Consider the following 26,475-nt stretch of genomic DNA (forward strand, 5'->3'; position numbering starts at 1 on the left):
CCTTTTCTTCTGATGTTCCATGTTGGCTATGAAAGACATAGAGTGTGAATTTTCATGGTTCCTGCCATGTTCTCATTTGAAATTTGAAAATTGTTGCAAAAAATAGCAAGGTAGTGAGGTGGTGGCTGTCCTGGAACTACAGTTGAACTATTTAATAACAAAGTGAGGAGGCATACCAGTGTCAGTGTTGAAGATGCATGAAGTCTGTTTTTTGATGGCATTGGTTTAATGCCATAAAATTGTACTATTTTACTGTTGGATCCTCAGAACAAGAGTGCTCATGCACACATTGCTCTTCCTTGGATTTTCATCCTGGCAGATTTGTTCAAACCTGCCTTCAGGCATATAGCTAAAAATGTGGAACTCCCATCAAGAGCACCAGTCAGTCACTTGAGGGATGCAGTTCCACATTCTGGGAGACTCAGGAAAAACTGGGATTCTGAGTGTTGCTGCAGACCTTAAGCAGTAAAACCCTTAAACCCAGTCCAAGATTTTGTCTGATACCTTCTATTTTGACTAACTGGTAAGCTGTGCCAATACTGAACTATGTTCATACATTATAACCTGGTTCATAGAGCCTGCTGGAGCAAAGGAGAGACTGCTACTGATTTCAGAAAAATAATTTCTCTGCTCACTTCTGGTACCTGGATAGCATCACCCAGAATAATACCCAGGACCTGGAGCTCACAATTCCCTGTGCTACCTAAAGCAGTGCTCACCAGGGTGCAGAGGGGACCAGACCTTCTGCTGTGCTGCCCACAAAGCCTTGTTAGTGTCAGAGGGGCCAGGCTTGGGGTCTGCATGATTGATCTCACTGAACATTCAGAATTTTGCCATCCTTAGTCTGCCCATAACTTCTTCTGTGGCAGCCACCCTTTCTAGAAAAACAGGAGTAATTCTCTGAAGCCTCCCAACAGGCCATTTAAGTCAAATGGCAACTCCTCAGGAGTATGTACTGGTCAGTGCTAGGCTCTTGCATTTTTTAAAATGAATCTTAAAAAGGGTTTCTGCTGTGGTTCAGCTTTCTATCCATTTGAATCTAACTTTGGCAGCCTGCAGTCTGCCTTCATCCCACATCCATTTTTGAATGGTTGTTGCCTTGTGCTGCAATACAGCACCTAATATAGTGTAGCTCCCTCTCTTACATTGTTTTTAGTTTTGTGTTCCTCTCTGAACAAGAGTCCAAAAGAGACTTGTACCCTCTACTTCAGATCACGTGTCTGGCTCATAATGAACAAAGCATCTGCTTATTCCTCCAAAGCCAGAGGATTTTTCTCTAGTTAATATTAATCTCCCTAAATCTCTTCAATCTTTTGCTCTTAGAGTTGCATGTATTTCTGCATGTTTCTAATATTCACCTGATTACCATGATGCTTACTCTATTTCTTCTGTGCTGCCTATTGGCTTTGATAAGAGATGCTAAAAGGAAGAATAAGTGGGAGAGAGGCAGAAGGCAGCATGGCTCTGGATTCTGCATATCCATCTGAGGCTGCTCCATGTCTTGAGCACCCCACTAGGTTTTGGTGGTCCCTGCTCTGGGTTACTCTTTCTGGCTTTTATTACTGCTCTTTCAGTGCTGCACATATGTAATCCAGTTTTACTTCTGAACCTCTTCCAGTGCTGTGGTGTCCAGAAGGCTTTGTAAGCATTCCTTAGTTTGGATAATGTATTGCCTGGGTAATCTCGAGTTGTGTGGGGACAGTGGGGGAAGCAGAAAAGAGAAATCCAGAAGCCACCAGCACCCCAACAAGCAATTCTTTGTGATTTTAGGGCTTTTGCAAGGTGGTTCTGTGACATGTTTCTGGTTGCCTTTCCTTACCTGATTTTAGAAAATGAAGCTACCATCTTTAAAGTTTCCCTCAGATAAAGGCAAATTTCAAAGAAAATTATACACCTCTAGCAGCTGTCTTCTCAGCCTTTCTGTACCATCCTGTGGTGCTTTAAAGATCCTGGTTAATAATAGGGAGAGTTCAAATTTTGTGTTAAAGACTGATTTGTCTAAAGAAGCTCAGGAAACTGCCTGGGACTCTTCTGTGGACATGTCGCCAGTCTCCTGCACCTGCATTTTCTTAATTCCACTTGCAGATTTAATTACAATCGTTTCAAATGCATAAAATTACAGTTAAACACCAACTGTTAACATTAACAGACAAATATAGGAAACAGTGGGACTCTGGGCATGTTCTAGTTCTCATCTGATTCTGAATGTCAAGAAATAACTCTGACATAATGTGGGTTTTGTTTGTCTTCTTTGCTTATCTCAAATTATTCAGGCTTTAGCACTGTTGTCAGATGTGATGTATAGCAGAGTATCTTACTGCATTTCAGATTTTGATGTCTTAACTAAGTTACCCAGCCAAAAGGATTTTTTTTCCTCTGTAGAAATGAAAAAATGTGAAGAATAAAGAATGCTTCACAGTTTAAGCCTTCTAGGTTTGCCATAACAAGTAAAGGTAAATGCAAAGTAGAAATGGAATGGACCGGACTCTATGACTAGCCCTTACTTGCTGGATGTAGGATGGTTTCTGGAAGATGATATATTTTTCATTTTAGATGCCACAGGATGAGAGTGGAGGTCTTGCCAGGGATCACTTAGAAGTGATACATAGATACTGGTGCAGACACTCTCTGTGGGACCTACTTCTCTTTGTGGGAGGGAAAGGTCTGTGCTTCTAAAACCACGTCAGTGTGAACTTCATGCAAGAGCCATTCTAACTGATAGGAAGACAGGGCTAACTGGTACCTGAACGTGGCAACTATGATTTTGCTAGTTTCAGAAGGGTGCTCCTGATTTTACTTTTGAGCAAGTGCAGATAATCTCACTGAATATACTCAGATAGAAAAGGTGCAAGAGGTTGAAATGGAAGTTAAGCGTTGTGCTTTAAAGCAGAGTTCAATACGCCAGCAATGACAGGGGTGGGATGTTTTGCCCACTGCAGAGCTGGGGGCCTCAGTTGCCTCAAGAAACATCAGCAGTCTCAGGAGGTGAACCATTTGGAGAAGCCAGAAGTAGTGCAGCAAACAGCACTGGAACATCATGAACTCTGGGCAAGGAACAACTCCCGAACCACGACATTACTGGTTGTTGTTGCATTTCTCCTAATGGCAATTGCTGGTAACAGCAAATCCTGCTTCTTTTCATACACAGGAGGAGGTATTATGGTCCTTGAACAGTGTGTAATAAACCACAAGAGGTATTCTGCACAGCCTGAAAACCCACCCCTTGCTGGATCAGCACTTAGGTCACTTTTTAGATCAATTTCAAGCCCATTGAATTTAACCTAATTAATACTTTATTTGGGTCCAGCAATCTTCACAGTAAACTCTGATATCTGTTTCATTCAGTGTTCAGAACAGAATTGTGTTTCTCTTTTTCAACCTTGTCAGATTTTATTTCATAACATTCCTGGTATGTAAGCGAGAAATTCTGTTAATCTGTTCAATAACATTTCCCGTGTATATAAAGAGTCATGTGAATAAAGATGTTTGCTCTGTGATTGAAGGGTACGTGGAGGGGACTCTTTACCATCTGCCACTACTAAATTAGTTTTCAAGGGAAAATATAAATCCCTCTTATTGGAAGCTATTTTGATCAGTTCTAATAGTAATATTTTATGTAGGCTTTCTCTTCCAAAGCCCAATAGAATTTACAAGTAAATTCATCTAATTCTTGGTAAGAGAAACATCTGTCTCAGACATGATGAGGACTGAAGCACTAAGAGTTTTTTAGAAATCTCATATTCATGCTGTAATATTTGTCTGGTGCATGTAATCTTAATATACCAATTGCAGTAGTAAATAGTTTGCTATAACCAGACACTGAAGTCTGAAAGAAACCTGTTTAGCTGCAGCTAATGAAAATGTAACGCTTGGGATCTTACAATGTTTGTGTTCTGTAGCACCAACCTAAGTTTTAAAGAATTTTGAACCAATAAGACTTGGACTCTGCAACTTTGATGGAATGAAAAAGCCTCAAGCTTTCAACACCTGCCATAGAAATTTAATAAGGACCCTAATAAATGGGTCAGTTTCAACAAACAATTAACTTAACAACTTCATCTGGAGGGCTTAGAGGCCCTGTTCATAAGAGGTAACTTGAGAGCAGACTCATGTTATATAGTGTAGTTAATGTTTCCTTTAGAAAACCAGGGTTTTTAAGATTTAATATTTCATGTGCTCCAGATTACATCAAATTGGCATATGGTATACAACAAAGCCTTCAACCCCTGCATAGATCAAACAGAAAATTTATATTAATCTTCTAAGCTGTTTGGGGGTTTCTTAAGCACAAGGAAAATATTGGATTCGCAGGAATTCATAAGCTTATAAAATTAGTTTTGTGGGCAGTTTGGCTAAAGTTATTCCTTATATTTCGATTATGCCTTTAAAATTCACACTCCTACAAATATGGAGATTTTTATGTGCAAGTACTGAGTGCTCACAGAGCAGTGTGGCTGAGCTGCACCATATACTCGAGAGGAATGTTGTGAGCTATTTTTTCATCCTCTTGTGAAAACATGTAATAGAAATTAAGTCTCTGACCATTCATAGTTTAATGTAACCCTGTGCTGAGATGAAATAAAAGTACAAAATTTAATTGCACTTTCCCCTGCCCTACTTTGCACATTTCATCTTAAACTCTCCAGTTCTTTTGCCGTCAGTTGCTACCCCTGCACCCAGCCTCCCTTACTCACCCCCTTTTTACTTTTGTTCCAGTACACCTTTAATCATCCTTCCCATGTTAGATGTGTTGCTTGCATGTGCTCTATCCTTGGGCTGTGCACCTGGACTTTGTCCCATGTATTGTGTTTGAACAGTTGAAGGTCTCCTGGACAAGGATCCGTGCTTCCTCAGGGCTGTCCGTATCCGGTATCTATCATCAGCATCCTGCATCTAGTGCCTGACCACGTACTCTAACTCATGGCATGGTATTTATTTGCCCTTAGGTGATTACTTGCATCTATCATCATCTCAAATGAGCAATTTTAGGTGAAATCCATTTTCTAAGATGGCAGTCTGGCTTCCTTAGTGAACACTGTTTGCAGAGCAAGGAGTATTCAGGTTTGTTAGTGTGATGCCTAGTGATCAGAAATACCTAGGCTGCATTACAGTGTGGGAACACCATGAAGCTCAGTTTAAAATCCAGTTCTTGTTTTATTTAGTGACCTGGAATTCCAAAGTGGATTGTTCAATGTGTGTTCATTAGAGACTGATTGATTGTGTAATTCTATGAATGGGGGCTTGGGGGTGAGGAAGGCAGGAGGAGAGGAATTTGCATTTCCCAAGACTCAGGGTGTCTGAACCACGTCCCACTTTGGAATTAGGCAGTAGTATTTAATTATCATACATTTTCCCATATATTTTTGTTGTGTAATAAGAAGTGTCATTTTCTCCAGACCAAAGAGTTTGGCAGATGCTGGGATACATCCAGAGCCATGCACATTATGAACTGGTTCTGTGGTGGCCACTGGGTACTTACAAGGTGAATGTGAGGCGATTATCCTGGCAAGTTACTGCCTCTGAAGCCATGGGTGGTTAAAGCATTCTCTGTCACAATCAGATGGCCAACACCAGCATTTCCATCTTGAAGACTTGCTTCTTGTTAATGGCAAGTGTATCTATAGAGGTTGAGCTTGTGGTAGAAAGAAGAAAGCTGGATTTTGTGCTTATTATAAAACTGGAACTTGGCAAGATGTCCAGAAAGTGAGTTGTAAGTGGATCTACAGACCAGCTTGGCCTGTTGTGATGGTTTCAACGTCATTTGATTATGATATCCTGCATGAAATGCTAATATGTTTGGAAGCAAATTTAAGTGACCTTCTGCTTTGCTTTGGAAGTAATATCCATACATGCAAATCAAGCAGTTTCCCGAAGCTATATAATTACACACTGACAAGTGTTCTGCTCAAATCAGCTTCCATGCTTCATAGTTCCTTGAAGTGCCCAGCCCCATGGTGGTGTGCCTCAGAGGATTATTCATAACTGGTTCTACAACAACAGAATAAATAGTATTTAGAAGCAAATCAATATTTGCTATCTCCAGTTTGCTGTTGAACATAGAAGCTCCTAGGGATCGGCTTCCTGCAGGTGATGCAAACAGTGGTGACCTTTGAGGAGATTTGGGAGGGGGAGAGATGGCATTAGCAAATGCCTGAGGAATTTCTAGACTGATGGGGAAGGAAATAGTGCCACACAGGAAAGCAGCTGAACTACCTTGTGCATTAGCAGCTTAACCTTGAATTTTGCCCAAATGGTTTTTGAACTAGCTCAGTTTTACTCTTTGAGGAACTAGTTGCCTTTGTCATAAGATTTTACAAAGTAGTATATCTTTGTGAATACTGTATACTGACTAGGGTGCAGTTACTGGGGCTGAGCCAAATTCTGCTGTCCTCTAGGACACAGCTGTGGGGCAGAGAACTGTGTGGGTTATAATAGGGTACATCCAATCCTAACAGTACACCTTTTCCTTCTCCAGTGGCTTCTTTCCCTCTAAATTATTGCAGTTAATGCCTGTCAGTGCCCTGCCCATGCACTTTGACACAAGCACTGTGCTTCTTACACCCTCCTATGAAAGCATGTCATAGTTGGGCTTGTTGGAAGAGTGTGGAAGACCCAGCTTCTGTACGTGGTCAGAATTTGTCTCTATAATTTTTCTCTTATATCAAGGTCTGAGCTGAGCTGAATCAAAAAGGCAATTCCTGAATTTTTACTTCCTTCCAGCATTACATCTTTCAATTCAACCCTCACAGCAGGCATCCTTCTTTTCCAGTATATGATTTGTGTGCAGGCCAGCCATATGGTAGGTGTAATTATTATTTTATAATAGTGTTATTGCTCTCTAGCTGCCCAGTAAACACAGTGCAGTTTTAGTAAACTATATACCTAAGTATAGGAACTTTGGACTTGAATGATTTTCTTCACTTTTATATAATATTAGGTGTGAAGGAGAAAAAAGATTCTATTTAATTTATAGAAACTGCATAAAGTTTATAGAGTCTCTACAATCGTCTCAAATGAAAGGGCTGTGGAGAAGAGAAGCTGTACTGAAACTGGGAGGTCCACAGTGCCAGAGCAGGATAGCAGTTAAAGGCACACATCAGTAAATACCTGTGCTGAACTTTCCCCATTAATTCTGCCATTGAGCATATGGACTGCATTAGGGGTTTGTGTGCCTTAGGGAGTTTATAAACACATTTCCTCTCCTTTCCTCTTCCCCTTCCAGTTACTGTTGCTTTAGAATTTTACAGAATCAAATAGTGCCCATTCTGGGGTCAACGCTCTTCCTGGAAAGAAGTTGCTTGCCATAGAGACAAATTCATCTCAGAAACCTGTCTATGTATGCAAGTGCTTTCATGAATGTGCTTTTTTTAATGTTTGGTGTGTGAGCTTCCCAAAGCAGTAATACCAGCTTGGCTCACCCATCCTTTGAGGCATATGTGCAACTCCTGATTTGCATCATGGCAGAATTTCTGCAGCAAAATTAGGAGCCTGTGTGTGCTCAGTTTTATGGATGATCTGTAAATAAACACAGCTCTCTTTTGCATCCTTATTTACACTGAAAGTGAAGGTTGCCAAAGTGACTAACGACAAGAAACCAAGCCTCTGATGATACCAGAAAACACTATATTTGCTTCTGTGAACCTTTCTGTGTTTTATTTTTAATTCTGTTTGACACTGGAATTCTGTATATCCAGCCCTTTTGATAAGGTCTCGTTTTTATTTTCTGAAGCTTGGCACTGGTGCCCATCCAAGCATTCTCAGCATTTCAGACAAATTTATCAGGTGGCCCTGTTGCCTGCTGCTAGCTCCTCTGCCTTCCCCTTTGCACCCACACCTGTATTTGAACAGAAAGAAGTATATCTGGGAACAATTCTGGCTTAACCTCCACCCACTGTCAAAGGTTAATTTTAACAGCTCGATTGTTGAAGTTACACCCTGGGTGACACACAGCACTTGTGCTGCTCAGCTGTGGCTGTGGGAGTGAGTGCATGGAAACCCAGTTCTGAAGCTGAGGTGCTGAAGAAAGTGAAGCCCAAGAAATATGTGACACATCTCTCAGTTTATTGTACTTTGGGATTTGTAGGTGGTAAATGCTGTGGGTGTTTTACAGATACTCTGGAGTCCTAATATAATTTACAGTTTCATTTCTAGAGAGCTGTTTCAAATCTTTGCACATTCTTCTAAGACATTTTAAAAGAAAAGCCAACAGCAATAATTAGTTTGGCATTTTCTATGTTTTCTAAAGCACTTAAAGGGGTAATGACTTTTTTTAACCAATCTTGGAGAAAATCAGATTTTATGGAATAAGATGACTTAAAAGGCCTGAATGGACATCAGTGACAGATGTACTTTATGCTGAAAAGCCCTATTCCAATGCATCAAAATAAGGAAAACAGTTATACATATGATTAGAGACTGCTGACCCTTTGGTTAAAATGATCAAAAAGAACAATATTAAAATTTGATTTACAGAAGCTACTGCTTGGCCTATAATCAGTCTGACCAATAAAAGCAACCCAGACTTTTTGAGAACGTGATTTCCCAGTAGATAGGTTAGCTGTTATAAACACAAAATGGTTTTTAAATATATTTGATATGCTCTATGAGTAAATTGAAATACTAGCATATAACTAGTTTTAATGGGTTTTGTTCATAAATTGCCAGATTTCCTTAATTCAAGTGAAACCTGAGAACCACTTGAGAATAATTGTCTTTAAAGTGAAATATTGCTTTGACAGTCTACTTCATTTATATTAAATATATGGTTTACTTTTTTATATTAGAAGGTAAATGAAAGCTGGGCAGTAATATGATTCCCCTTACACTCTTGCCATAGTTCACTATGGAAATGGATTCAGGAAATGGCAGATGTGATTAAAAACTCTTCAGCTGGGCCAAGAGCTGTTTGTACAGCACCCAGTGCACAGCACTTCTGGCGAGGAACAAGCACTCCTAGTCTTATTGCAATATAAATAAAATGATTCTTCAGTCTGGGGACTTGGAATTTTGATTCTAAATGCACTGGTTAGGAGACTGGGAAATGGAGGCTTTTCCATTCATAGGAATGAAGACAAAATTGTTGTGTTGGTCCTGATTCCTTGTGCATGCAAGAACATTGGAATCCAGGCCAGCCCAATCTGCATGAGGGTGTCAGACCAATAATCCTATAAATTGACACAGAAGGGTCAGGCTGCCTGCTCAGAGCACCTTCTGACACCACTGGAGAGCTGTGCACAGCACATAAATGTTCATCTCTCAGAAGCTGAACACTGGAGATTGCAAAACTAAGAAATTCCTTCCTCCTGCCTTTAGAATGCATCTACAAATGTATAGCTCATGCCTGGACAAAGAAATTGAATAAAACACTGAAACTGGACTTTATATCTCCTGATTTAGAATATGTTTGTTTTATTCACCTAGTTCTCATAAATTCTCTTTTGTGCATCAGTTTCTGAAATTTACTATCAGTGTTCTCTCTTCGGGAAAGTTAAGTGCTGTTTTTTGTTTCTGATATTTCTAGTTGAACGCGAAAATGTACAGAAGAGGACCTTTACCAGATGGATAAACCTGCACTTGGGAAAGGTAAGACTGACAAACAGCCTTGATATTGGGATACAAGGACATAGCCATAGACAGATTGCAGTTAACTCCTCTGAACTAGTTAGACTTTGGAAACAAGGCTGACATCTGTGCATATAGGGATGTTTGGTGCAAAGTCAAAGTCTGTTTCTGGATTAATTAAACTTCATTTCCAGGCACAATGAATGCTTGACTGGCATTTATCATCTCAGGTGCATTTAAATCTTTAATGCCATTGCCTGTTACCAAGAGGGTAAAATTTTCCTGTAGAATGCACCCACATAAAATCAGATATGGTTGAGGCTCTGAGATGATGATGTCTGTGTTCTTCCCTGAACTGGAAGTTTCAACATCTGAGGAATCATGGCTAAAGACAGCTGTTCTTCAGAATCTGTCTTCATCCCAGATCTGAAGATGGAAAACAGTAAATAATTCCTTGTCAGTCATGTTATGGGGGGGCAAGATGATGGGATCTTCACATATCCACTTACATCAGAGAGCTAATGGACATCAGAGAGCTGGTTGGACATCATATCTTTAAGTTGTAATTGTTTCTTAATGACACCATAATATAGCTCTTAAACCTTAATTTACTGCTCTTATTGATAGTAGATAAATACTACCTCTCCTGAGTAGTCTATCATGCAGAGAATGCTTTTTTATGCTGTTGAGGTTGAAAAGAAAATAAAAAAAATCCTAATATTACTGAGACAGCAGCAACATTTGGTGCAGGATCAAGGAGTGAGACCAGGTTCCTGATCTAGACACAGCCCTAACTTGGACTGGTGATTGAGCTTCACAATGCTTTAGTATGTGTGGCTAAATTTAAAAAAATACAGACTGGGACTAGGTTTGGGCTGACTCTCAGCGTAGTAGTTCTTGAGAAGTGATTGCATTTCAGACACAGTAAAGGGCTTTTATACTTGCTTAAGTCCACTACTCTGCAGTGACTGTTTTTGAAGGCATAAAGGGATCCTCTTAAATCTCACTGGAAAATGAGAATAAGGCTAGTTGGAAATGTTTTGACTAGCAATTGCTCCCCAAGGCCTCTCAGAACGAAGACAGTGTTACGTGATGCCTTTGTGAATCAGGCTCTAGGACTTTAAACTAACTGCAGTTTTGGAACTTGTCAGAAAGGGTTGTCAAGTATGTGACTGCAAAGAAGGTCTTTGATTTACAGAGGGAATTTTATCATGAAGAAGGCTGTAGGGTGCTTTTAATTCTGCTGTGCCAGCCATATGAAGTCTTAGAACCTTGGTGAGCAGGTCAGCTTTCTCTGGAGTGCATATAAATTTATTTTCCTCTCTGATTCAACAAACAAAAATGCTTTTCTGGAGAAAGGGTGAAAGCCTTCTGCTTTATTGATGTTTTTTCCTGGAAGTGTCATAATAAACATTGTAATAAACCATGTAAACAATGAGCTTCACCAAAGCTGTCTCTAATTACAGGTGATCCCCTGAGGACACTCACTGAGAAAGGTGTCTTCTGCCTTTATCCTCAAAGAAGTACTTCTGGCAGAATGCTTTCTTTTTTCAGAGGCAGCAATGAACTCTTTTTGTACTTCTTCAGGAAACTTTTGGTGTGATCCCACTTGGGTCATGTCTTGAGATGATCTGGCACTGCTGGTCATGGAATAATTGGGAGTAATCTGAATTTCTGAGTTCTGTTTGTTCTTGCTTTAAGTACTGAAAGCATAGAAAGTGTTTGGGTTTTAGTCTTTCAGATAAGTTATTTAATTTTGAAATTAAAGATACTTTGCTTTCTTTCATGGAGCATTGTTTAGTCTCTTGGCTAGATTAAAGATCAGTCATGAAAATGTGTGGTCCCAGTTTGCCAGGAGCAGTGCGGAATCAAGCAGAAGTGCATTGCCCAACCAAAGATGAAAACATGGGGCTCTTTAGGGACACGTGAGTGGGTGACACCTGAGCAGAGTGTAATTGCTGCAGCTGGGATTACCCCTGAGGGCTGATCTGACTTGGCTGTGTGCCTTAAGTGCACACATCTACCAACACCACAGTGAAGTGAGGAGATGGTTCCCTTTGGAGGAGTTTGCTGAGAAAAGTGAGACACAATACAAGAAGTTGCTTTCTAAAGTACTTAGAAAATGCTGGGAGACAGAATGGCACCACCAGAAGCCTTTCACATGAGAAGGGACATTGTGGCCAGCTGGATCATGGGCTTATCTCTGCACAAAGTGGTCCAGCTTCTGCTGGACATGTCTTAGTCTGAGGGATCAGCACCCAAGCCCTGCGTGGTTATTTCCTAGGCAAAGTATTTAGGATGAGATTCTGTAATGGGAAATCTGGAATTAGTCTGTCTGATTTCAGTCTTGGCTCCAAAATTCATAGGACAGGATTGCCACTGATGTGAAGAACAATCAGCTCTTTCTTATAGCAGGCTATGATTTACTTCTTGTATCTCTGTCTTGTAAAATTCTCCTTCCACCTATCTGAAGTCACAGTGATCAAAAAGCAGTGCTTTAAAAACTACCTGGTTTCTTTTCTTCACAGTGCAAGCCTCCTTTGAAAGTGAAAGACTTGTTTATTGATATACAAGATGGCAAAATCTTGATGGCGCTCCTGGAAGTCCTGTCAGGACAAAAGCTGGTATGTACAGCCAGGGAGAAACTCCATCCCTGGGAGCTTGCTGTGTTTCAAGCTAGAGTGCCTGGATATCCAAGGAATAAGGGTGAATTTGGGCCTATGTCTTGCATAAGGTAGTAAGAATTTCAGCAACTTTGTTGTAATTTCCCTATGTTACAGGCAGGTGTCCTGAGCTATAATGTAGATTTCAAGGAAATATTACAATGAGGTGTAAATGGTGTGTGATCAGTGTTAATGTTCCTACCCCTCAGGGTTTTTAAGGTTTTAATACTATAATTCTCACACATTCCATTTGGAGATTACCCAAGTCACATTACCAAGAAAACACATATTTGCTATATAAATTTTTAATCCAAAAGTTCTATTTCTGTTTTGTCTAAGATCATTGTGACACTCAGTAGGTCTTCTGATGCCTGCTGTAGGTCTGAGTTTCATTCTGGTATCCTGGCTCAGGTTTTATTAGTCTTACTAATACATTCTAAATCAGCAGGGCAAAGCTTTATTAATCAGAAACTTCTTCTCTCCTCCTTTCTTTGTAAGAGGTGTGTAAAGTTCTACATACCAGAAATGGAACACCCAATGCAAATATAAATGCCCAGTTGACTTTAATGTTTTCTTTCTCCATCAGTCTTGTCATCAGGACTCTCCTGTGTGTGGCTATCACACTTGGGTGGGAGGAGCAGCTGTCTCATCACTGCAGATACAGCTGGTGATGCTCTGCAGTGGCTGACCACCTGCACACCCTGCACAGGAATGGCCCCTGAATCTGTGCTCACACATTCAGAGTCACGAGTATTTTTTAATACTCTTGAAGGTTGGCAGAGCTGCAGCAGAGGGAGCAGTGTCTCTATGTGCATTCACACAGATTGCATTGAGGGCCAGGCTTGAAATGAATTGAAGGGGGAGACACATCATGGTAAACCCTAGGCTATGCTTTGGGATGTCAGGGAGGAGGTGAGAGAAGGGGGTAAGGTCAGCTGGCTGAATTTCTTGTTAGCTGTTGCTGCACACATAGGATAAAAACAGTGTGCCAAAGTGGAATTGCGGGGAGACAGGCGTGCAAAATTTTTCATTTCTGCTAAAGTGAAGGTTTTTGCCTCCCACCTGCCTGTGCCTGCTATTAAAATTGCTCATGCTTCCTAATTGGGATAATTTCATTTAATTCAAGACAAAAGAAAAAATCTGGTGTTATGAATTTTCAGGCAAATCTGATCCTGTGACTGAACATGGTTGGGGAGTGATTACATAAATAATCAGTGTGGCAGGTCCAAGAGAGTGATAACATCTGGAGAGCAGGAAAGCTGGTTGCTAACCCTGTTGTGCTACAATTGTGCAGCTGAAGCATTTTACTGCTCACAAAAGATGGCAATAATTTTTCATAGATAGATTTCTTTATTTTGCCTCAGTGCCTGTAGTGTTTTAAGCTTTGTGTGATGTGGTGAATGATTCTACCAGTTTTAAAACCAGTGTGGCATTTCTTTTTTCTAGATGCACGAATACAAATCTTCAACCCATCGCATTTTTCGTTTGAACAACATAGCCAAAGCACTTAAGTTCTTGGAGGACAGTAACGTGAGTATTTTCAAAGACTGGTCTTAATATTTCCTCTTGATGTATGCTGCGAATTGTAATTGTTGCTAATCTGATGTGCTGCATATATGCAAGAGGAGTGTACTGCTCAAGAGGCTGTTATCTGAGCAGCAAGGCTGAAAAGCCACATGAAAATGCACAACAAGAACACCTACAGAGTCTAAAGCAAGGATTATTTGCTCCTTTTATATGGTAAAGTTCAATGAGATTAAAGGATCAGGAACCCAATATTAAAAGAAAATAAAAAGAAATGCAAGTAATTTTTATGATCTGGGTGTTAGTGATATTACTTCAGTTACACTGATGGTAGATAACTTTCTTTTCTGAGAAACGCTTTTATTATTAGAAATTGTGTGTTTATCTGGTAAACTGATTGCTGCATCAGCTGATCATGAGTCAAAAGCAAGAGAAAGTGAAATCTGAGAACATGATATAAATGCATCATTCCAGGAATCAAAGCCTTTCAGAGATAAAACTTCCTTCATAGTCAGTGTTGTAATACCACAGCATTACTTCCTACAGTTGTAAGTGACTAAGTGTGATCAGACCCTGTACCTGGAAATGATTAATTCCTTTTTTTATTTGCCCTGTGATGGGTTTATTCCATTGTTGAGAGTAATGGGGTCAAGAGAAGTCTCAGCACGTAACAATTTGTATCCATGGTGTACCTAGATCTTCCAGAAAGAGAAAACAGATATTGGGCTATTTCCTATAAATTACTCCAGTGAAGTTAAACTTTACGAGTGAGGAGAGATCAGTGTGTGCAAAACCCTGCCTTGTATGGGATGCTCCAACTGCACCTGGTGTCACTTTGCTGCTTCCCTGCACTGAGCTTAGCTCCTGCTCCAGCAGCAGTGCTTGTCATGCAAGAGAGTTGCTGCAAACCCCAGTGTAGGGATGAGCATGAGGTGAGGTCTTAGCACACCTCTTATGCCTTTGTAGATGTGGGGGGTTTAACACCCTTTGCCTTTTTCCTCGGGAGAGGATCGTGAAAGGTCAAGAAGTTATCCAGTAATTTCCAGGTGTTCCAGCCTCCCTATAGAAATTCTGTCAGTAGAGGCTGATCTTGCCCTAAAGGTTTACATGTCCGGCTGTAGAACTGCTAAGAAATATTCTACATATTCACATATTTCTTAACAGTTTCCCAGTTGATGCTTTTTACCCAAATCTAGCTTAGGCCCACTGGCAGATGAGATTATTTCTCTCTGTTGATACCAGCACTTGGCAGAGCTGCAGCTGAAGCATGTCTGGTTGCCAAGGCCTCACTAGGTCCTCGATCAGCAAGGCCAGGAAGGAGGAACCTTGAATGCAGGTGGTTTTTTAATTAGTAGTGCTAAAAACTTTCCTATGTATTTCCTGTTCCCTTTAGAGTAAGCAGTCAATATCTTCTGACTGAGTATCTCTGCTGGGCTGGGTCACAGACATGAGCAGCATAAGAGGACAGAGCTCACACTGAGCACTGTAATGATAAATACAACTTGCTCTCCATTTTGGAGAAACTGCTATTCCAATGTACTAAGTCTTGAAGGTTTTACCTTGGAGCTAGCAAGAAATCTGATCCTTGAAATCTGACAACTAGAGGTGTCTTCTTGCTAAGACTGAAAATGTTGAGCAAACCATTAGATAAAAAGTTATTTTGCTTTCTTTTTTTCAGCTTAATCAAACTGGTTAGTGAAGGGTGGTGATGAAAGTGTTGGCAAAATGCCTTGGCTGCCAAGAGCTTCAGGGTTAGATATTAAAGCACAGTGGGTGGAACCTGACAGAGTCTGCTGCTGTGGAACTGGGGCAGCAGGGTAGAGCCTGCTGAGTGATTCACCGTGTCCGGGACTTCTCCCTGATAAATAAATGGGCTGCTGGGCTTTAACTCGGCCTGGGCGCCATGTGCAGCACTGACAGCTTCCTTGTTTCCTCCCTCCTCTGTGACCTTTGCCAAAACCCAGTCTCAGTTGTCTAAGAGAATAACATCCTGGTGTTATCAGCTGGAAAAAACCTCAGTGTGGGAAAGTCTAGAGTTTGCTTGCATTAGGCAACCCTATCCGTTGCTAACTGATTTAATCAGAACTCTGTGACAAGCTGTGCAAGGTGGGATAAGGAAGGAGAAAGGAGATGCACAGAAAAAAAGAAGTATACAGATCTCACTAGGATTTTAGATTTTTGTATAAAAAATTACTCTTTACTATTTATGAATGAGGTCCACTGGAGGGGGCCCCATCTTCTTCCATTTTTGTGTGGAGGAAATGCATTTGTAGTCCCAAAAATGCAGAACTGAGTTCACTTCTGTTCTGCAGACTGTGCTGGGGGTTTCAGATAGGAGTTCAGGAGAAGGGTGATTGTGATCAGGGCAAATTTTCATTAATACAAGATTGCAGTATTGGTTTTTTGCTGGCCTGTCAGTGGCAGCACTGGTATGGACATATCCAGTAGTTTCAGTGCATTTTTTGTGTCTACCTTGCTCCTTTGAGTTTGGCTCTGAATCTATGATCTCTTCTACAGGTAAAGCTTGTTAGCATCGATGCAGCAGAAATAGCAGATGGAAATTCCTCTCTGGTACTTGGACTAATATGGAATATAATCTTGTTTTTTCAGGTAATAAAATTTGAATACTTTAACCATAAGTAATCAGTCTTCGTGGGATCCATCTATTCCAGCTGAACACTGATTTTTAAATTGATTTTTAATCCTAAAGAACATAATTAATCATGCTAAACCTGAGCTTTTCCCCTTCTAATGTACACTAATTTTATATTGCAGCTGCTTTCATTTTACTCCATTGGACCTATTTTGATGTAAATTTGAGATAATTTAAGCCCTCATTTAACTTGGACCTGAATTAGAGCTTCAGATTACTACTTTCCCTTCTTTCCTGTACCTTCTCAGGGTTCTGTTCCAGATTCCCTGGATCTGAACCAATATCCTGGGTATGGTTCCAGGTCACAGTTTATTTTCAATAACCTTTACTGGATTTCATCCAGTGTGGTGGGAAATTCCATTTAGAATCACTGTTCCCTGGAGACTTACTCAACATGGCAAAAATTTTGCCACTGATATACATGGTCATATGAAAGATCTCAAAGGACCTGGAACTGATAACACATATTTGAGCCTGAAAATTGATTTATCCCCAGGCTTAGATTAAAACTGCTCCCTAACCTACACATAGTTTGAAAATTACCTTCTAGGCAATCTCAAACTCTAATGGACAGAGAGAGATGGAGGGAGGGTTCTGAAACTCTTGTAAGACTGTGAGGCCCTTTCATTCTCTTGGTCTGATTTTAAAAATGGTTATAAGGTTAAAAAAATGTTCTCAAAGTTGCACTGGGGCTTCTCTCCCTGGCTGAGCTCCTCAGGCTGAACAGTGCTGCACAGACCCAGTTTGGCCAGGCAGACTCACAGGTAAAGACGGTGTGACCAGAACTGTCACCCTGGCAGCAGAGGGCACAGGGGACCCAAAAGCACCAGAGCCTCAAATGTCAGTGCTGACCAAGGACAGGAGTGCTGCTGCAGGTCACCATTTCTTGATGAACAGTATTTCACTCAAGCAATTCCCGTGAAGAGAACAATTTCAATTACAGTAACTTTTCTTTCAAGGACATGTTTCTCTGCTTTTTGTTTAATTGCGCAGTTGGCCTGATCTGGTAGCTTGCCCTTTCTGTTGCCTGGGCTGCTGCTGGCTGTCATGCTTGTAAAACACAAGTGGAGAGTTAAAATGAACAGGTTTATAATTATCACTTGAAATTCAGTTATGGCACTGATCTCTTTAAGTTTGCATGAAAACAAGGACACGATGCAGCCAGTGATAAAGCAGAACACTGTGTATTTCACCTTTTATTACAGATTAAGGAGCTTACAGGCAACCTCAACAGGAACTCCTCCTCCTCCAGCCTGTCCTCTGGGCCCAGTGGTCCAGAATCAGACACATCCCCCAGCACTCCCAGCGTGGAGAGAAACATGTCCATTACAGTGAAGGATCAGCGGAAAGCCATCAGGGCCCTTCTAATCTGGGTTCAGAGGAAAACCAGAAAGTAAGCTAACAAACCCTGGAACAAAGCAGTGTCTTGCCACCTGCCCCTTTGAAGCTAAGTCTCTTTTCTCTATCCTGCCCCATGGGTGTTAGCACGTGCTGTGGCTTCTGCTTTTGCAGTTTGGGAGCACAGGGTCTCTGCAGAGGGGTGTTTCACTATGGCCATGTGTTGACAGCAGCCATCCCACCCTGCAGGCTGCTGCTGGCTCCATGGTTTGAATGTTAAATGTTAACTCGCACTAACCTGCTTGGTGCTGCTTCAAACAGGATCATTCTCTACTCCCCAGACCCCGGTTTCATGCAGTCTATTTGACATACCTCGCTGATAAAAGGTTGGGTATAACCAGGGGTGAACTGAAAAAACAAATGTATGAAAGACTTTATCAGCAGCCTTTTAAAGGAAACAGTAGCCCAGAGGGAGCTTCTCTGTGCCCTGCAGAGTGCCTTGAAGGACAGAGCCCCTACTAGAGTCCTTCCTTCCTCAGCTGAAGAGGGGAATGGGGTGAAACTTAGGTAACTTTTCTTGAACTTGTAACATTTGAGTGCATTTCCACTGCACAAGACATCTCTCTCCTCTTTAATAAAAAAGCGGCTCTTTCACCACAGCATTTTGTGTAGGTAATGCTTTATCCTGGCAGAGTTGCTGTCAGATTAAAAAACTGTAGTGCAAGATGTCTCATGCACATGCAAATGCTTGGAGTGTATTTTACATGTATTGTTATTTGAAGCAGTGACTGGCAGAGAGTTTTAAAGAGGGCATGTGTCAAAGTTACTTATACAGATTGGTTGAATATTAGCTGAATATTTGGCATTTTTGCCTCTGGATTTATATCTTGCCTTTGAACATGAATTTTCTGTGTCTAGTGTTGAAGACAAAATCTTAAATACTCGGTCCTGTGGACTGCATCATCCCTTGGTTACCTCCAGTGAAGCTAAGGGTGCTTGTAGAGCAGATAAACTTGTCCCTGTGAGCTCTGCAGTTCACTGCTGCCAGTGCTGACCATAGAGGAAGGAAGATAGTTTTAGTCCAAAATAATGCCGATGCCATCCTTAATAGGTGGCATAAAGAAAGTGAAAACCTGAGAAATAAAGGCCACCAAGACTTTTCAGCCCTGTCAAAGAGTGAAAATTGAAAAGATCTAAAAATAGAAAATAATTCTTGCAACTGCAGTATTTAAAACATAATAGCATCATTGTAATCCTGTTATCCCATAATCTGTGTAGAATTTCCTATTCTGGGGCTTTCTTCCATTGCAAGTTGATGGCTGTTTTTCCTCCAAAACTTTGGGCATCTAACACTCTTGTGGTTTGTGCATATGCTGACACCATTTTCATTTGGCAGATTTTCTGCTATAGAAGGCCAAGTACACAGGAATGTGAATCATTTATGCTTATGTGTTTAAATATTTAAATCTTGGAAGTTTTCCCAAGCTATGGTATTAAAATGCTGGAGAGCAACAGAAACAGGAATCACAGAGACATTTGGTTTTGTGAATGTTAAATGTGGTTGCTGAATTCTTAAGGGCTTTGTTTTTACTAACTACTTCCTACAAGCAGGTTGGTGTTAGCTGTTAGCCACACCAATTCAGTTTGTGAACCTATATGTTTTCTAAATGTATTTCTAGATTTTGAAATCCAAAAATATCTCAAATGTGACAAGTGCTACTAAGCAACCTTACATTTTAACTTTCAGAAGTCTGAAAATGATGATGCTTTTACTTTGGATTTTGTAACAAACAACCCATGTAAAATGTATGTAATTCTATTTAGGTATGGCGTTGCAGTCCAGGACTTTACAAGTAGTTGGAGGAGTGGCCTTGCTTTCTTAGCTGTCATAAAAGCCATAGATTGCACTTTGGTAGACATGAAGCATGCACTGGAGAAATCAGCACGAGAAAACCTGGAGGATGCTTTCAGCATAGCACAGAATAAACTGGGTGTCCCTCGGCTCCTCGAACCAGAAGGTAAACACACCAGCTTTGTTGGGAAACATTCAAACTACAATGAATTCATGAATACTGCATTGTGATACATACCAAAAACCTCCCAGTGATTAGGCTGCTGATGGGATCAGAGTGCTTTTTGATAAGAAAAATAAAAATGGTCTGTGGCTTGTAATTGTAAGCTCCTTGAGGTCAAGGATTTTACTGTGGTTTTAGCTATGTACACTGGTCCTGGTTCATGCTTAGATGCTTTGTGGCATTTGCATTCTCAGAGGGCATTACTTATTGTGCTGAGGGGTGTCTCAGTGCATTAGCACTGCTCTGTAAGACCTAGGCTGCAGAGACTAAATGTCACTCCAGGATGAACTGTGTGAGGCTGCCGTACCAGGCAAATGGAGAAATACCCACTCAAATGTATCTGCATCTCCCAGTTTTCCCTTTACAGTGCATATACACACTGGTATATATACACATAAACCTAATTGTGTATCTGTATATAAAACATGTGTAAGTGGATTCCTTGTCCTTCTCTTTACTGATCTCTACTAGACTGGTGCTAGGCCTTGGTGACATGATTGAAAGCACAATGGCACTTTTGTCACCTGTTAGAAGACTGGGCCATCCTGTTAAAAATAAACCTCTGTATTGTCACTCAACAACCATCAACTGTTTAGTGACAGCAGCATAAATGGCAGTATAAAAGTGAATGAAAAGGGAATTCTGATCGGGGTTCAGTATGTGTCTGGAAATAGGATAAAAGGAATGTGAATAGGATGTTGAGAACTCTGTCAAGTGCCATCAGCAGTGAAGAGCATCTCTCTTATCTGTCAGGAAAAAAAAAATGTAGCTGTTATTTCTGTGACCATAATGGCAGGATAAATGTCTGACAATCTGTTCCTCAGCAAGAGCGTTTCAAAGCTGTGTGTGCTCAAGCCCCTCGCGTCTGTCTCCACAGATATCATGGTGGAGTCACCCGATGAACAGTCAATTGTGACATATGTGGCACAATTTCTGGAGCACTTCCCAGAGCTGGAAGGGGTATGTGTTTACTCCTATGTCATGTCATTTCTTTAATTTGCCTTAGTGTATGTAATAAAGTCAGATTTATTTTCTAGGTTTCTTTCTAAGCTATTTAAAATAAACAACAAACCTGGATTTAATTTTTCACATTTTTCTTAAATCTGGTGAAATGGGCTTTCATTGGTGATTACTAAAATGCCTTAGGTAGAATGGTGCTTTTTTAAATTTAAATTTAAATTGTAACTTTCAGACATTAGAATTGGTTTCATAGGATTCTATTGCTTTGTTATACTGGTTTTAAATAAGGCTGAAATTTATTCCTTTATCTATAATGACTCATTTGATTTTGAATTTAATTTTTACTTCTATCTGCGAAAGTTTGAGGGCCATGATCAGTCTGAATTTTGCAGGTATGAGACACAAGATACCAAAAGCTGAATCTTGTCAATACAATGGTTAAAAGCACTCATTATAAGCATTATAAGGAAACTGCAGTTTAAATGACCAGGGTGTGAATGCAAAACTAAAGAGTTGAGGATTAAGCAAGGGCTGACAGGGCAGGGACAAGGATTGGCATTTTCTCTCATTTCTTGACTAAAGAAATGGGCATTTTCTCTCATTTCTTGACTAAAGCTTACAGTTGGGATATATTTTGTAGCTGATAAAATTGGTGGGCATTATTAAAGGATTAAGGAATTAAAATTATTATAGTAATCCAATTATTATTATTAGATTAGATGAGCAATAAGATTGGTTGACATTAAGACTTGGCATTTTAATGGACAAAGTTAAAAACTACCTTTCTTTTATTATTCTATTTCTTTTAATAGAGTCTGTTTGAAGGAAATAATCTGGTATATCAATATATTTCACAATGGATTTACTGGAGTTGTTAGATTTATGTTATTCCCAGGGTTTGGGATTGTGTCAAAAAGCCAAGTCAGCTGTCTCCACAGGTGCAGCAGAGAGAGATAAATACATTAACAGTTGAGGAGTAGGCTTGTCTGCGTTCTGATCTTCCTGTACAACTGCCTTGATGCTGAGCTTTGTTCAAGGCACTTGACTTGCCAAATTAGTTTTCCTACTTAGGTGAGTCATTAATTGGGCATTCATAAGGTAATGGACTGAAAGACTAGGTATTTATTCTTTCCATCGTGTTTGGGAAATGTAAAATGGTATTTGAGCTAGGATGGTCTTCTGATGGTATATCATCACTTACAGGAAGACTTTACAGATCCTGACAAGGAGCTTCCAATTGAGTCCACCTATGTCCACATCAAAGACACACCATCAGAAAAGGAAGGCAAAATCTTGATTTTAAGTGAAAGTGAAGAAAGCATGTATACTGTTAATCATGAGAGGAGCCATCCGGCTCCTCCGAAGGTCCATATTCATGACATCCCTGAGAGAATCCCATTAGAAACCACTTCTGAAAATTGTAATGGTAAACTGAGTCAAGAGTTAGAGGATTTACAGGAAGTGTCTGAAGAGGAGCCTCAAAGGCCTACCTCACTGAAAATTACAGGACCTGTCAGTTTGGAATCCAATTCCTCTTGGGAGGTTCTAAATGATAAATTCATGCCAGGTGAAGGCAGCATCTCTGATGATCCACTGAAACAGAATGATGACCTTTCTCCAGCTGTTCTGACAGATCAGAAAAATTCTGTTGACTCTTTTGAAGAATACTCTGAGGAATTAACTAAGGAAACCCCTACTGAATATGACAACGAAACCAAGAGCCTTTCAGCCAATACTTCTTCTTTGAGTCCATTATCCTGGACTTCAGGTATACTTACAGATGATTCTATCAATAAAGTCGAAGAGAGCAAACCCCAGTCTTCAATTCTTTTACCAGAAGATACATCAAAACAAGAAGATACGCAGAAGTACATTCTCCACCTTCTAAATGAGGAGACACAGACACTTCCACAAGATGAACATACAAAGGAATCACCTGTCCTTGAGACAAGAGAAACAAGCCCTTGTTCACCGAATGGTTCTAATCTCGAAAGCCAAGAACTATCTACACAGCATGAAACATCTGATGACTCTCTCTCAGATGTACCCAAAACTCCAGAGGACCTGGACAGCTGTGATGAAGTTGAGTCTGCCCCTGAAGTGCTACCCAGTTCTTCAAAAGTATCCGTGATACCCCATGATCTCTTTTATTATCCACATTATAATGTTCCCATATCAGCAGTTCTGAACGCTTACCTCGAGCCTTGTATTGAAGTTTATGACACAGGAAATGAAAAAGCTTCTTCTGAAACAGTAACAGATGTTTTACATGACCAGAACTTACCAGAACAGGACCACAAGGAAAATGCTCCAGAGCCAGACTTGGAGAATAATCTAGGTACCTCTCCATCAGAAACAGATACTGAGAACAGCGAGGAGGAAACTACAAAAACGAGCAGTCACGTGAATTCTTCCGATGAAAAAGAAGTGCCATTAATAGTAGAAGAGTTAGAAATAGAGGAAGATGGCAATAAGGCCACCAACCATGAAGATTCCACTATTCCACAACATCCTGAGGTATTTCTTTGTGTATATATGTGGGCTTAGCATCAGATCCCAGTGATTTTCAAGTGCTTTCATTTTGCAATATTTGGGAGAAATACTTAAAATGTACTTGGTTTCCTGTTCCATTACACTGTTTGCCACAGCCCCCTACTGGAATGAATGGAACTGCAGTTCCCTGAGAAGATCTAACATTAAAATAGAAAATAAGTCCTTATACTAATGGCACTGCAAAAATGTAAATTTATATTATGTTTTAAAATAATTTGAGGCTTCTGTAATCTCTAAAATCCTAAGCATAAAAGATTACCTAAAAGTACAGCAAAAATGTGAATTTTTATTGTGTTTTAAAATAGTTAGAGGATACTGTATAATCCTTAGGTATAACAGATTACCAGAGAGGGTATTTTTCATAATCTGTAATGAGATGAATATAAATTAATATTGCTTCTAAAGAAAGGGTACAGCCAATGATAATTTTTTTTCTCAATCCAAGTAAATTTGCCTACAAAACCTTAGAAAACCATTTGAGTAGAATACATTAAAATGAAGGCTTGTCAGCACTAGAGGAGGAGAAAGAAGTGAATACTTTGAGGCTATTTGGTTTAGACAGTTTGCTCCTGCATCTCTTCTTCCTGACACCAGTTTGGAAGTGCCTCACATGTTTTCCAGCACAGGAATTTTTGACAGCAATTTTCAGGAATGAGTCTCCATTTAATGCTGCTCTACATCTTGCTTAGGCACATTGCTTGAACCTGTTTTGGTCCTGACTCTAACTGCAGTGATGAAGTCAGTTTGCTGTTAACTTGAAGGACTAATTGGGGATAGATTTAAAAAAGTCTAGTGGATTCTTCAACGAGCCATATCATGTCATACCTTCTTAATAGAAAGATCTGACTTTCCAGCTGTATGTATGTATGTATGTTGAACTGATGATTCCATGTATCCCAAAAGATTTTCAAGAAATTAGTTGATTTTTTATTCTCTCCAGTGAGGCTTTCATTCAGTCTCATACTATCTGCAAAATTGAGTGTCTGAGTAGGTTGCACCACTAGGATATTTGGAAGGGTGGGGAATCAGTCTTATTGTCTAAAGCAAAACATTTTGTAATTTCAACAGATCATAGTAGAACATCTAGAAGATTTACCAATAGCCATAAAGACACCAGAAGAAAATAGTAATGGGGAGAAGGAAGAGAAAAACGTAATTGAAGAAGATTTGCAGATCTCAGAAGTTGCCACTACTACTCTATCACAAGATGACCTGGAAGAAAATGCTGAATTCCAGGAATTTACCCGGTATTTCACATTAATTTTGTCTTAAATACAGCTAACTGGTCTTTTGAAATTGCCCTGTCCATTGGATATTTGCTGTAGTCTTGTTTTAGGAAGAAGTATTTGGATTCATTGGCTTCTTCCTGTATTTCTCTTAAACATGTCGAGTGATTCAATGGAACTTGATTTGACTGTGCTACAAACTCTGCCACACAAAACTCAAGTGGAAGCCCAGTGCATTTTGAACATGGAAGTGTTAGAATTGCTTTTCAACAGAAAGAGTATTTTGTAATGTAGATGGAATAGTCCACATGCATTGTGACACTATGGGGAAACATGACACTGATTGATTTCAGTAGATACTTTTTGGATGTTTTTTCTGATTATGAACAAGTAAATGAGTTGTTGGAGAGAAAATAAGATGAATAACTCATGAGTCGAGATAAAAGCATTTTAACTAAAAGGCAAAGGTCATGTGTAGAAGCAAATTAGAAGAAGACCAAAAAAAAAAGTATTTATTCTCTACTTCCCATCAGCATGGCAGTGTCCTGCCACTTCCTGGGAAGCATGGTATAGTGGTTGCTTCAGAAGACAGATAGAAGAATGTGTGTGTGTGTGTGTGTGTGTGTGACTGCCCTTTGGTCAGTTTGGGTCAGCTCTCCTGGCTGTGTCCCTCCAAGCCTCTTGCCCAGCCCCAGCCCACTGCTCTAGGGAAATTTAACTGCAGCCTGGCCAGGCCCAGTACAAAGACACTCAGCTATTTTTGCTCCATTTACTTTTGTTTCTTTTTTAATGTTCTAATTCATTCTTAGGTAATCTATTTGAGCTGGACATGAATTGTAATTTTTTGATGCTTATCACTGGAGAACTATAATGAATTTGAGAGTTTGCTTAGAAAAACCTGTTGCCCTTCAAGCTTTCTGTTCCCTGTCAGTCCAACTTTTTTTGCCAATGGCCATAAAACTTGGTTACACTGCCACTCAAATGTCAGTTATGTCAAAGGTGCAAAAATGCTCTCAGATACAATTTTTCAGAAAAGATTTTTTGAGCATATGAATTTTTTATTGTGGGTCACATTTTCCCAAAGTCATTTTTATCATGTTACTGATAAATTCCAGTCCATACTCTAATATATGCAAGAATGCATATTTTTATTTTGTGTAGCTTAAACCTCTTACATCCCTTTGCAGTGTCTCTTTTTAACTTAACTTTATGAATTTAAAAACTTTGCTTTTACATACAGAAGCAGTGACAGTGATGCCAACGTTCATCTCCGAAAAAGGTTTTCTCGTAATGCTTCTGAGGAGGTAAGTGTGGACATTTATTTATTGCTGTTTCTCTGGTTCTCTTAAACTCCAGAAGTTCACACACTGTAAAAAGGCCTGTGACAGTACGAAAGTCTTGTGGCTTATAATAATTTTAATTAAATAATAATTTAGTGCTAAAACCAGGCATACTTGCAAAGTTTCACTCAACTCTCCTAAATATTTACTAAACTTTACTGAACCTTGAACAAATTCACAAAGGAGTACCTAATACTAAAGTTAAATCTATTGCAACTTTAAATCTTACTTCATCATACCTGTATAGCTTGTTTGAATCTGCTCTAGTTTGCTGCCCCAGTTTGTTTTAGGTTTTGCATTCTCTGTATGTTCTCTTTTGTATTCTCTGTTGGTGCCATGGTCTCAACACTGCAAAAGTGCTGGGTGTCTCCTGAAGAGCATCGTTTCTGAAAAATTTGGCTCTGTCCCTTTTCCTCACAGTAGCAGTGTTTTAAATTATCAGTCACAGCAGCTAACCCTAAAAGAATTTTAGTTGTAATGTGAAGCTAATGACAGATGTGATTCATACTGGCTTCTTGAGAGCACACAATACAGCTGGGGCCTGGATTTTTATTTTTAAAGTCAGAAGAAAGGGACAGCATC

The 26,475-nt window shown here is 39.9% G+C and overlaps 1 protein-coding gene across 3 annotated transcripts in view; it reads left to right on the forward strand.

Annotated features, from left to right (window-relative positions):
* The window catches only part of CLMN (calmin), a 74,837-nt gene that overhangs the window by 39,911 nt on the left and 8,451 nt on the right, over window positions 1-26,475 (forward strand). For 2 of the 3 annotated variants that reach the window (XM_033062706.2, XM_033062709.2), the window contains exons 2-11: window positions 9,521-9,582; window positions 12,090-12,185; window positions 13,671-13,754; window positions 16,266-16,358; window positions 17,607-17,794; window positions 19,564-19,757; window positions 20,692-20,774; window positions 21,978-23,291; window positions 24,396-24,574; window positions 25,794-25,857. In XM_033062706.2, coding sequence (XP_032918597.1) covers window positions 9,521-9,582; window positions 12,090-12,185; window positions 13,671-13,754; window positions 16,266-16,358; window positions 17,607-17,794; window positions 19,564-19,757; window positions 20,692-20,774; window positions 21,978-23,291; window positions 24,396-24,574; window positions 25,794-25,857 — 2,357 coding nt within the window. The remainder of the gene's footprint in view (window positions 1-9,520; window positions 9,583-12,089; window positions 12,186-13,670; window positions 13,755-16,265; window positions 16,359-17,606; window positions 17,795-19,563; window positions 19,758-20,691; window positions 20,775-21,977; window positions 23,292-24,395; window positions 24,575-25,793; window positions 25,858-26,475) is intronic. The other variant, XM_033062707.2, reaches the window with a different exon arrangement.

Source organism: Catharus ustulatus, chromosome 6 (assembly GCF_009819885.2).
Source record: "Catharus ustulatus isolate bCatUst1 chromosome 6, bCatUst1.pri.v2, whole genome shotgun sequence".
Lineage (NCBI taxonomy): Eukaryota > Metazoa > Chordata > Aves > Passeriformes > Turdidae > Catharus > Catharus ustulatus.